This window comes from Pogoniulus pusillus, chromosome W (genome assembly GCF_015220805.1).
Source record: "Pogoniulus pusillus isolate bPogPus1 chromosome W, bPogPus1.pri, whole genome shotgun sequence".
Taxonomy (NCBI): Eukaryota; Metazoa; Chordata; class Aves; order Piciformes; family Lybiidae; genus Pogoniulus; species Pogoniulus pusillus.
In genome coordinates, this window is record NC_087308.1 from 10,328,621 (window position 1) to 10,342,224 (window position 13,604).

The 13,604-nt window shown below is 41.7% G+C and overlaps 1 protein-coding gene across 1 annotated transcript in view; it reads right to left on the reverse strand.

Annotated features, from left to right (window-relative positions):
- LOC135192836 (E3 ubiquitin-protein ligase KCMF1-like) overlaps positions 1-13,604 on the reverse strand; it is a 269,542-nt gene that overhangs the window by 5,959 nt on the left and 249,979 nt on the right. Inside the window, exons 4-5 of the mRNA XM_064176212.1 lie at positions 11,741-11,842; positions 9,074-9,251 (exon numbers count right to left, since the gene is read on the reverse strand). Coding sequence (XP_064032282.1) covers positions 9,074-9,251; positions 11,741-11,842 — 280 coding nt within the window. The remainder of the gene's footprint in view (positions 1-9,073; positions 9,252-11,740; positions 11,843-13,604) is intronic.

Here is a 13,604-nt window from a genome sequence, read left to right on the forward strand (position 1 = left end):
CATGTGGTTGGCCTATGTGCTAGTTTGAAGAAAGCTAGAATGTTTTGGTGAGACGAACTAGATCATAGGCTGTGAAAGGAAAACAATGGTGATGTCTACTTCCCTCAGAGTCTTGCTGAAGAAGAAAGAAAAACATTAGATAACACTCTCGCCATTTTTGTGGCACTCTGCCTTGGGCTTCTGACTGAACTGCATCTCACCTTCCATTTGGACTAACCCACTTTGCTTCATAACCTCTTGGCTGAACCTCTATTCTTCTTTAGGACTGGGGTAAGGTTGAGAGGGGCAGGGGGAAGGTGCAGGGGTGGTTGAGAGCCCCTCCTGGGGATTCAGGTTTCTGGGAGGGGAGTTGTGCTTCTGTATCACCTTTTACCTTGTATATTTCTGTATATAATTGTATATACTGTAAATATCTGCTTGTATATTGTGCTAGCTGTAAATAAATAGCTTCATTTATATTCCCAGAGCTGGCTGAGTCTAGTCTGGGTGATTTCTAAAGTAGGGGGGGGGGGGCAGGGAACACCCAAACCATCACAGCCTACAAGTTGGAGACCAGAGTGACAAAGTCCCTCCTACTCTAAGTGAAGACAGGGTGCATGATTAATTGAGGAACCCCAAGATCCACAAGTCCATGGGACCTGATGAAATATATACCAGAGTCCTGAAGGAACTTGCTGACACAGTTGCCAAACCACTCTCCATGATATTTGAAAAGTCCTGGCAGTCAGGTGAAGTTGCTTGAGACTGGAAGAAAGGAAACATTATACCCAAAAGGGTAGAAAGGAGGACCCTGGGAACTAACAACCTGTCGGCCTCACCTCTGTGTCTGGAAAGATCATGGAACAGATCCTCCCGGATGCCATGCCGAGGCACATGGTGGACAGGGAAGTGATTCATGACAGTCAGCATGGCTTTACTAGGGGCAGGTATTGCCTGACTAACCTAGTGGCTTTCTATGATAAAGTGGTTAAGTCATTAGATAATGGATGTGATCTAGCTGGACTTGTGCAAGGCCTTTGGCAGTCCCCCACAACACCCTGCTTGCCAAATTGGAGATATGTGGATTTGATGGGTGGATTGTTCAGTGGATGAGGAATTGGCTGGATGGTCACATCCAGAGGGTGGTGCTCAGTGGCTCAAAGTCCAGATGGAGAGCAGTGACAAATGGTGTCCCTCAGGGGTCCATACTGGGACCTGTGTTATTTAATATTTTTATCAATGACATAGACAGTGGGATTGAGGGCATCATCAGGAAGTTTGTGGATGACACCAAACTGTGTGGTGGTGTCAACACACCAGAGGGATGGGAGGTCATCCAGAGGGACCTGGATAGGCTGGAGAGGTGGGCCCAGGTGAACCTCATGAAGTTCAACAAGAGCAAGTGCAGGGTCCTGCACCTGGGCTGGAACAATCCTCACTATCAGTACAGGCTGGGGGATGAGGTGTTAGAGAGCAGCCTCATGGAAAGGGACTTGGGAGTGCTGGTGGATGAGAAGCTGGACATAAGCAGACAGTGCATTCTTGCAGCCCAGAAGGCAAATCACATCCTGGGATGCATTAAAAGAAGTGTGGCCAGCAGATCCAGAGAGGTGATTCTGCCACTTTGCTCTGGTGAGACCTCACCTGGAGTACTGTATCCAGTTCTGGAGCCCTCATTATAGGAAGAACATGGACCTGCCAGAGCAGGTCCAGAGGAGGGCCACAATAATAATCATAGGGTTGGAGCACCTCTGCTATGGAGACAGGCTGAGGGAGCTGGGGTTGTTCGTCCTCGAGATGAGGAGGCTCTGAGGGGACCTAATAGCAGTCTTCCAGTACCTGAAGGGCCTACAAGAATGACAGAGAAAAGCTGTTTACAAAGGCCTGTAGTGATAGGACAAGGGGAAATGGATTCAAGCTTGAGAAAAGCAGATTTAGATTGGATGTTAGGAACAAGTTCTTTACTATGAGGGTGGTGGAGCACTGGAACAGGTTGCCCTGGGAGGTGGTTGAATCCCCTTCCCTGAAGACATTCAAGGTGAGGCTTGACTGGACCCTAGGTGACCTGGTCTAGTGGGGATGTCCCTGCTGACTGCAGGGGGGGTGGACTAGATGACCTCTAGAGGTCCCTTCCATCCCAGACCATTCTATGATTCTATGATCATCTTTGTAGCCTTCCTCTGGATCTGCTCCGGCAGGTCCATATTCTTCCTATAATGAGGGCTCCAGAACTGGATACAGTACTCCAGGTGAGGCCTCGCCAGAGCAAAGTGGCAGAATCACCTCTCTGGATCTGCTGGCCACACTTCTTTTGGTGCGGCCAAGGATGTGATTTCCCTTCTGGGCTGCAAGTGTGCACTGTCTGCTCATGTTCAGCTTCTCATCCACCATAACTTCCAAGTCCTTTTCTGCAGGGCTGCTCACAATTTCACCATCCCCTAGCCTGTACTGATATTGAGGTCTGCCCCGACCTAGGTGCAGGACCTTGCACTTTGCCTTATCCCATGACCTATCTTAATGCATTAAGATGATGAACAATTTTCCATCCTCTTTTGCTTGTATTTTAGTAGTAGGAGTGCCATCAGGAGGTCTTGGGAAGTGATTCTTTCCCTCTACTTGGCACTGGCAAAGCCACATTCAGAGTGCTGTGCTCAGACATATGGACACAATGGAGAAAGTCCAGTGGAGGGCCACCAAGCTGATCAGGAGGCTGGAACATAGTACACAAAGGAAAGAATACTTCAGAAGGTATCTTAGTGCTGTCTGAATCTACTTGACTGGGAGATACAGAGAGGACTTAAATTAGACTCTTCTCAGAGGCATACAGCAATAAGAGTCAAAACATGGGAAATTCCAATTACATCCAAAGGGTTGGGGTTTTTTGGTATCCCCTCCATTCCTCCTTTTTAAAACATGAAGGTTTTTAAATGCTGGAACACATTACCCAGAGATATTGTAGGATCTCTGTTCTTGGAGGCATTCAAAACTCAGCTGAACAAGGCCTTGAGCAAACTGATCAAGCTGATCTAAATAGATCTCCTTTGAGAAAGGGGTTGGAAATGGATAACTTGAAAAGGTCAATTGCAAACTAATGTTTTCTATTATTTTTCTGCCATTTCAATGAGCAGCTCACAGAGATCCTGAAGACAAGCAAGCACAACAGAGGCAAAGGAACTATGCCTATGGAAAGGAGGTGGGAGCGGGTGAGGGGTGAAGCTGCAGCTTCTCTTTCGAAAGCAACACACTCATAAGCTGATTCACTGTGTCTCAAGGAATAATACTCTAACAATAAGAAACTTCAATTTAAACATGCCCTTCCAGAATCTGAAGCAAAGGCAGATAATAGCAGGAACTTAGAAAAATGCAGGAAGTTCTGAAGTTTCTGTATAGGAGTATAAGATTGAGATCTTAAGATTTTACATTAGGACAAATTATCATATTTTTTAAAATAAACTTCTTAGTCAATTTTTATTTTTGCCTCTTTATAGAGAACCTATTCTTGAATGTCACAAAGTTGAAAAAACGACTTACAGATTACACCTGTGGATTCTAAAAAAAAATGCCTGTGTGATTACTGGAAGTTAGAAAAGAGACCTTTTACTCTTGAAAATTCTCTTAAACCTTGTCAAAATATGACACACAAATCAAAGAATGGGTTGGGCTGGAAGAGACCTTTAAAGATCATCTAGCCCAACCCCCCTGCCTTGGGCAGGGAACCTTTCACTAGATTGGGTTGCGCAAAGCCCCATCCTACCTGGCCTTGAACACTTCAAAGGAGAAGGCATACAAAACTTACCTGGGCAACCTGTTCATGTCTCACCACCCTCATTGTAAAAAAAAATTCTTCCTTATGTCCAATCTAAAGTCACCTTCTTTCAGTTTGAAACTGTTGCCTCTTGTCCTGTCACTACAGGCCCTGATAAAAAGTATCTTTGTCTTTCTTACAAGTCCTCTTTATATGTTCAAAGGTCACAACAGAATCTCCCAGAGCCTTCTCTCCTTGAGACTGAACAACTCCAACTCTCTCAACCTTTCTTCATAGAAGAGGTGTTCCAGCCCTCTGATAATTTTTGTAGTCCTCCTCTGGACCTGCTCCAACAGGTGATCCCAGAGTTGGACATGTACTGGACACAAGACATTGTTGAACTTCATGGTCCCACTCTTCAAGCCTGTCAAGGTCCCTCTGGATAGATTCCCTTCCTTCTAGGAAATCAACTGCTCCAACCAGTTTGGTGTCATCTGCAAACTTGCTAAGAATGCACTCGATCCCAGTTTACATTGGTGATAGATAAAGATATTAAACAGTACTGATCCCAGTATGGACCCTTGAGGCATACTACTCATTACTGCTTTCCACTTGGACATTGAGCCATTGACTGTAACTCTTTGGATGCAGCCATCCAGCCAATTACTTATCCATCTAACACTTCATCCATCACATCCATCTTTCCAATTTAGAAATAAGAATGTTGGGGGGGGAGACTGTATCAAAGGCCTTACAGAAGTCCAGGTAGATGACATCTGTAGCTCTTTTTTTGTCCACTGAGCCAATCACTCCATCATAGAAGGCCACTAGATTAGCAGTGTACCCTTGCTGAAGCTGTCTCTAATCACCTCCCTGACTTCCATATGGTTTGACATGTCTTCCAGGAGGATTTGTTCCATGATCTTCTGTGCTAGTTTGAAGCTAGCTAGAATGTTTTGGTGAGGAGAATTAGATTACAGGCTGTGAAAGAGAAACAATGGTGATGTCTACTTCACTCGTAGGCTTGCTGAGATGTATAAGAACAAGAGTGTAAATATAGATAAGACCAATGCTCTCTGAGCTTTGTGGGCTGAATTTTTTTCTCTCTAACATAACCTGCCATCTCTCTGATTAATCCACCTGCTTCCTAACCCCCCTGGCTGAACCTCCAATCTTCCTTGGGCACAAGGCAATGTCTGGGGTAAGGTAGAGAGGGGTGGGAGAAGGTGGAAGGGTGGTGTCACCAGGCACAGAGGTGAGGATGACAGGTCAGTAGTTCTCAGGACCCTCCTTTCTACCCTTTTAAAAAATGGATGTAATGTTTCCCTTTGTCCAGTCACTGGGGACTTCACATGACTACCATTGCTTTTCAAACACGGAGAGCAGCTTGACAACTACATCAGACAGTTCCCTCCTGACCCTGGGATGCATTTTGTCAGGCTCCATGGACTAGTGTACGTTCAGGTTCCTCAGATGGTCTCAAACCTGATCTTCTCTTACAGAGGGAGAGACTTTACTCCCCTAGTCCCTGGCTTGAAGTTCAGGGAATTGAGATATGTGAGAAGAGAGATTACCATTGAAAAAAAGGCAAAAAGTTGTTGAGCACCTCAGCCTTCTTCACACTGGTTTTCATCAGCTCCCCTGTCTTAATTATCAGGGTAGGTCCCTGAGGGCAGTTTCCCAGGAGGTCACATCCACTAGTTCCTTAAACAACTGAACATTTTGTTTCCTAAAATTCAGAGGCCTGACTTTATTCTTTACCTGGTCCATATCCCTCAAGATTATGAATTCCATCAGGGCATGGTCACTGCAGCCCAGGATGCCACCAATCCTGACCTCTCCAAATAGTTCATCTGTGTTGGTAAGCAGCAGGTCTAGTGTGCTAGTTTGAGTCTAGCTGGGATATTTCGGTGAGAAGAATTAGATTATAGGCTGTGAAAAGGAAACAATAGTGATGTCTACTTCACTCATAAGCTTGCTGAGATGTATAAGAACAAGAACACAAACATAGATAACAGAGTTCTCTCTCTGGCTTTTTGGGCTGCACTTCTCTCTCTAACCTAACGGGCTGCCTGACTAATCCTGCTTCCTAACCCCCCAGCCGACCCTCCATACTCACCTTGAACATAAGGCAAAGTCTGGGGTAAGGTAGAGAGGTAGGAAGAAGGTGGAAGGGTGGTTGGGAGCCCCTCCTGGGGACTCAGGTTTCTGGGAGGGCTGTTGTGTTTCTGCATTACTTTTTATCTTGTACATTTCTGTATATTTCCATATATAGTTGTATATGTTGTAAATATCTGCTTGTATATTGTACTAAGCTGTAAATATAGCTTCATTCTTCAATTTCCAGAGGCTGAGTCTAGTCTGGGTGATTTTCTTAAGTGGGGGGGGGGGGGGCGGGTAACATGTTTATCCTTTGGTAGGGCTATAATTCAGAATAAAAAATAATCTATTTTTTTCAGTAGATGTCAGGGTGACTAAAATCCCCCAGCAGGATCAGAGCCTGTGAGTGTGATGCTTCCCATAGTCAAGGTAAGAGCACTTTGTCAATAGGCTCCCCTTAACTGGGTGTCCTACAGTAAACACCAGCCACAAGGTTTCCTTTGTTGTCTTAGCCCTTAATTTTTATTCATAAGCTCACAGCCTCCATTCTTTGGCTTTCAAAGGCAGCTCTGTGCAGTCTGCCCTTTTTTCAGTACAAGTTTCAGTGATAACTATTGCGCTAGTTTGAAGCTAGCTAGAATGTTTAGGTGAGAAGAACTAGATTACAGGCTGTGAAAGGGAAACAATGATGATATCTACTTCACTCATAAGCTTGCTGAGATGTATAAGAACAAGAGTAAAAACATAGATAAGGCATTCAGGCACTGCCTGGGCTCTGGGCTGCATTTCTCTCTAACCTCACCTACTGTCTCTCTGATTAATCCACTTGCTTCCTAACCCCCCTGGCCAACCCTCCATTCCTCCTTGGGCACAAGGCAACATCTGGGGTAAGGTTGAGGGGTGGGAGAAGGTGGAAGGGTGGTTGGGAGCCCCTCCTGGGGACTCAAGTTTCTGGGAGGGGTGTTGTGTTTATGTATTACCTTTTAACTTGTATATTTCTGTATATAACTGTATATACTGTAAATATCTGCTTGGATATTGTGCTATGCTGTAAATATAAGCTTCATTCAATTTCCAGAACTGGCTGAGTCTAGTCTGGATAATTTACAAAGTGTGGGGAGGTGGGTAACACCCAAACCATCACAGCTATTAGATCATAGTTTTCTAGCTGCACAGTGGTTTCTAGATCTTCCTCTTTGCTACCCCTGCTGCAAGAATTAGTATAGAGGCACTTCAGCTGGGCTATTAGCCATGTCACCTTTTTAGAAGAACATGCCCTAATTACTTTGAGTCTATATTTGGTTTGACTGAGCTGGAGTTAATTCTCCCCAGAGCATCTTTCTAGTGCTGTGTTTTTCAGTGATATAGCTGGGTGTTGAGCCAAGATAATATTGAGCCAAGCAGCAAGACATTTCCCCCCAACAGTATGCTGAGGAATAGGCAAGATCATGGGAGGGGACACAGCCAGCCCAGTTGACCCAAACTGACCAAAGGAGTATTCCATGCTATATGACATTAGCTCAGATATAAAAGCTAAGCAAAAGAAAGTATGGGGGCATTCGTTGATGGCATCTGTCCTCCAGAGCAATCATTACGTGTATTGAAGCCCTGCTTCCCAAGAGTGATTGAACATCATTTGCTGATGTGTGCAGCCTTTGCTTTTGCTTTGCATCCTTTTAAATTGCTTCCACCTCGACTCACAGACCTTTTGTTATATATAGTCTCTTTCCCCTGTCCATCTAAGAAGGGAAATGATAGAGCAGCTTTGGTGGGCATTTGGCCCCCAGCCCAGGCCAAACCACCACAGGCATTTTCCTGTTGGTTCCTAATACATCAGTGGGCCCTGTCTCCTGTCTGGTGATGAAAACTCCATTTGGTTCCTTCACCAAATGTAGTTTAAAGCTTTCCTTATAAATTGGGACAGCTTGTTGGTGAAGACCCTCTTGCCCCACTTGGTCAGGTCAATCTCATCAGCTCCCAACGGACCCAGCTTCTCAAAGGCAGATCCATGATCCTAGATGCCAAAACCTCAAATATGGCACCAGCCACTCAGTCAGGCATTCACCTGTTCAATTTGTCTTCTCTTTTCTGAATCCCTTCCTCTGACTGAGAGGACAGAGGAGAACACCACTGCTGCTGCAGGTCCTTTTAACATTGCTTTGAGTGACATTCCTCCTTCTGCCCTGAGCAGAGACAAGCATCCAGTCTCCATCTTGTGAGTTCTTCTGTCAGTCAGCTCAAGGCTGAATTCAGGCTTACCTTCCCCTTGCACAGCCTTAAGACAGGGCTATCACTCAGCTCTCTATAAAATGCTTATTAAAATACAGTTATTTGAGAATTTTAAAATATAATTAAAAGATCTCCCAGCTGTAATCTGAAAGTAAACTGAGCACATTTTAAATGTCTATCAATAATACACTAATTGAACTAATTTCATCTTGATGAACTCAAGTACAGCACTTGGTTTGTGCTAAAAAAAATAAGATTCCTCTCTAACATCTCTATGCATATGGATAAATTAAAGCTAGATGCATTGAAGTAGGTAATGGTGGTTCAAAACAATTATTTTTTAAAATACATACATACATATGAGGAGAGGGTAAGAGACCTGGGATTCTTCAGCCTGGAAGACAGAAGGTTCAAGGGGATGGAATCTTATCAGTGTATAGAAATATACGAAAGAAATACATGAAAGAAAGGGAGCCAGGCTCTTCTCTATACTGCCCACTGACAGGGCAAGAGGCAGTGAGCACAAATTAAAACAAATTAAATCTATCAGAACACAAAAAAAACACTTTTTATTGTGAGGAATATCAGAGAGACTGTTGAGTCCATCCATGGAGATATTAAAAATCCTGACTGGACACGGTTCTGAGCAACCTACTCTAGGTGGCCCTGCTTTGGGGGCCGGAGGGGAGAGGGATGTAGTGTTGGAATAGATAATCTTGAAAGGTCCCTTCCAACTTTAAACATTCTTTGATATCACCTGTGGTCAGTCATGGGAATGAGCCTAGAAATCTGTAAATTTAGAAGCACAGTATTTTTCGTTTCAGAAGATCCAGATTCAATCCCTGTACACAATCCAATTAATGATATTTTTCATCAGTAAACATCCATCAATTCCAACACTGGTAAGCATTTTCTTTTTTTTTCAAAACACAGCAAAACAAGGCAACTATTATCATCTTAGATTTTGTTTCAAAGTCTGTTTAAGGACTTTGAGGTAAAATCAGTGGTTACAGCTCTTACCAGCTATAGGATCCATAGTTTCTCTGTTGCTTGGAGAATAAGAACTCTGAGAAGATGAAAGCCCACCAGTGGAACTGCTAGTAAAATGCATGTTTGATCTACGTGCACGGGGGCCTCCCAAGCCACGGCCTGGGTGAAACATTCTACGTACATGCCGAACACCACTAGATTCATCATAATCAAGCAGTTAAGAAAAGTCTTTCACTATCAAGTATTAAACAGTATGAACATTTACTAGGTGGAATAATCAGGCAATACACTATTTCCTTGTTCATAAAACAATGATTTGGACTTTATAAGCATAATGCAATCATAGCTATGTTGCCAGTCAGACCTACAGGTCTGAATCCAAGGCATTCAAGACTGCTTGCATTAAATTAATCTTTCCCAGACTTTTTATCATGTCTAAAAAAATTCAGGATGTATTTTCTGACTTCTGGATCAAAGTTTTCTACTGGGTAATTTAAACCAATGATTCATATTCAGCAGAAGACATTACTCAATAGACATAAGTATTTAGCATCAATATTGAGAAAGGAGGATATTTAAATATTGAAAATAATCTACAAATTTTTACTGCCATTCTTACCAAGAGAACACAGTAATTATTGCATTTTATACTTCTATCCAAGGAATTTCACCCACTTCAGTCTTCAAGGAATTACAGGTCAATGGAGAATTCAGCACTCCTCTCATATCCCTTTGCTTCATCTTCCCTCTCTTTCTCCACACAAATTCAATTTGCTCCAATTACAAAAACAAGCCCTTTCACTTTATTTTCAACATTTTTTAGGAAATGTCTATAAAAGCTGTGACTTGAAATATAAGCTTTTTCATATATAATAAAGAGACTATCAACAGATAATTTAAAGATTATCTTTCTCAGAACAGTGTTAACATATTAGTTCCTCCAAGAAAGTCTAACTAAAGCTTCCTTTTATCTTAAGAAGCACTAGTGCTAGTCCTACTAAGCTAGGAAATAATGTACTTGGACATATCTTATTTTCTCCCATTTCTAAATTAGTAGCTTTAGTTCACCTCATCTCCAATTTTCTTATTCTCAAACCCAGCATGTTTATCACTTGTATAAAATCTACTAGTTGTATCAGACTGGTGGCCAATGTATTCATTCCACAATGATATAGTATAGAATGCAATCCCACACGATTATGGTATAGAATTAATTTCCATGTGCTATTGCTGAATTGAGAAACTTAAGACTGAAAAATTATCAGGCTTCTTTTGGCAAGTAAGAATATCCAGTTACTATATAGGAAGAATTTATTCTCTTTCAAATCTATTATGCTATAAAGCATAAAACATTTCACTTGCAGGGTTTGGGGGGAGGGAATCTCCCTTGGGACAGAACATAGCTGTCTTGCACAGATTGGTTTGTTCCCCTTTTGAATCTGTTTATACTTTATACTGGAAGTGACAACATTGTCACTAGTATTTTACTGATTGACTACTGCTCTCATGCACTCTGGGAAACTTTCCATAGCTACATCTGACAGAAAAATGTCCCCATTCTGGGATTCCTTCAAAGTAAACTTGGGAAATGAGATAACTAGAACATCCTTAGCATAAACCCTTTGAAAAATTCCAGTCTTGGCCTCATTTAGAAAAGGATCTTAGCAGCTTACTAACTACACCTTTCCAAATGTTTTTAAGATAAGCAACATTATTTAAATACTAGTTAAGAGTATATTGATGTCTCACATCCAACTATACTAGGGTTAAAACAGCATTTAGAACTCTTAACTCACTGTAAACATATACAGAAAACAGTCCAGCTAGAATCATTTACATATCCAAGAGTAAAGCAACGCTTTAAACAGTAAACCAGTTGAAAATTGTTTAAGAAAGAAACTGGAATTTAAAGAGCTGTTCAGAGTCTCCACTTCCCAATTAAAAGCTATCTGACATCACTGATGTGGAAGGCAGAGGAAAAGCTCTAGAAGCGTGAATTCTAGGTGTCTGTACAGAAAAAAAAAAAAAGGCACATTACTACTCCCAAGATCAAATAATGCAAAAGAAAACTGTATTTAAAATATGAAAAATCTGACAGTTTGAGCTCTTCAGTTGAGAATAGTTATATCACTATGATGAAAAACACCCCTAATCCCTAGGAACTCTCCTGATAGCTTTCCTAGTTATATCTTTTAAAAAGTCAATAAATAACAGGCTGAAACTACCCTATTGAAATACAGTGATAAAACCGATCAAACACTTAAAAACACTCAATTTCAAAGTATTCTCTATTGCATTTGCTTTTGGTGAAATGTACTGCTTTTGGTCTTGTAATTATCTATAATATGCTATTGCATCTGGATTGTTGTTTTCCCATACACAAAATAGCATTAGAACTAATAAACAAGAAGGGCAAATAAAAACTGCAATACAGAAAGAAGCAGCTGGGTGCCAAAATCATTTTTAACAGGTTTTGCTATCAAGAGTAAAAAAAAAAATACACACTGTCAAGCTACGCCTAAAGCCCATTCACAGTCTGATTAGATGTAAAAATACATACATATAAAAAAATCAGACATACAGATCCCCTATAACAAATCCTAAAAAATATGCAAAATGATGTAGCCACTTGTCTACCAAAATCAAAACAACTATCTACAGCTATCATATGGATCGGTCTCAACTTAAGAAGGATATTAAATCTCTAGGAGCTCTGTGTTCCAGTGTAAGATGAGCTGCAAAGTCATCTGTGACATGATTAGGATCCCCTCCAGGTAATGCTGCACATATTGGACAGATCTGAAACAACAAAGTGAGGGAAAAAAAAACAAACACAATCAACTTTACACAAATAAAAAAATACAATTCAGATTTTACCATTTGGCATGGATTTTTATACCATATTCTAATACTATACCTAAACAGCCCCAGGTTTAAAACACTACATGTGTTCAGATACAGCTGCTAATTTTAGTATCTTTTTAAGATTTCAAAATCCTATCTGCAATGTTTTATCTTTCAAACTTTTCTTTATACATCAATTCCAGCACAGACAGTAGGTCTGGTTACACAGGATTACTGCTTGCATGTGTCTGCATATGGCATTTTCAAGTGATCACCAAGCAATTTCTCATTCATTTCAAAGAATCACATTATGTTAGGGATTGGAAGGGATATCTAGTCCAATGCCCCTGCCAGAGCATGATCACCTATACCAGATCACACAGGAATGAATCCAGGTGGGCTCTGAATATCTCCAAAGAGGGAGACTCCACAACCCCCTGAGCAGCCTGTTCTAGTGTTCTGCATCCTGTGAGAGATTCCCACACTGGAGAAAGTGAATTATAGAATGTCAGGGGTTGGAAGGGACCTCCAGAGATCATTGGGTCCAACCCCCTCTGCCAAAGTAGGATCACTTAGGGCAGGCCACACAGGAACACATCCAGGTTGGCTTTGAAAGTCTCCAGAGGAGATTTCACAACCTCTCTGGCCAGCTTCCTCCAGTGCTCTGTCATCCTCATAATAAAGAAGTTTCTCCTGTTGAGGTGGAACTTCCTGTGCTCTAGCTTATATCCATTATTTCTTGTCCTATTTTCAACTGATTGGGCTTGTGAGAGCTCTCTTAATTTGGTTGTCCACAAGGTATATTGCATATGTGCTACTTAGAAGCAAGCTGGAATGTTTTGGTAAAAGAACTTGATAACAGGCAGTGGAATGAAAAACATGGTGTCTCCTTCACTCACAGTTACGCTGAGAACTCTGGGAAGAAGAAGTAAACTTTCTCCATTTTGTTTCTCACTCTTGCTTTTGCCTTAGACCGAGACACATTTTTCTAACATCACTGCTTCCTTACCCTGCTTCTTACCCTCTTGGCTGCACCTTTATTCCTTTCTCAGGATTGGGGTAAGGTTGAGAGGGCAAGGGGAGGTGTTGGGGTGGTTTGAAAGCCCCTCCTGGGGACTCAGGTTTCTGGGAGGGGAGTTGTGCTTTTGTATTGTTTATCCTTTGTATATTTCTGTATATAATTGTATATAACTGTATATATTGTAAATAGCTGCTTGTAAATTCTGCTAGCTGTAAATAAATTGCTTCATCTATATTCCCAGGGTCCGTCTGAGTTAGCTGGGGCAAATACAAAAGTGTGGGGGGGGCGGGGTAACCCCCAAACCATCACATTTTTAATTGGCTTTCCCAACGTGAGGCTAGAGATTTTGGAGTGATTGGAAAATTAGCTCTGGGAATTAAGATGAAGCTAATCAAGCAGCTATTGTACTTGGTGGGGATTGCTGTGTGGCCTGTTTTCTGGTTTTTTGTGTACAACTGGATCAAAGATCAAATTGGTTATTTCTTGCTTCATGTAGTTTTTAAGAAGGCTAAAGTTAAGCTTTCAAACATGTTCTGGAACTGGGGTGATTTTATTCTTGGTTATGCTGGTTTTAGTGTCACTGAGAATATTACTAGTGATATTACAAGAGTTTTTGTCAATAATGTTACAATCAATCGAGAGTCTGCTTTATCTACTGCTCTCATGAGGGTCATCCAGCCCCAAACTGAAATGCCA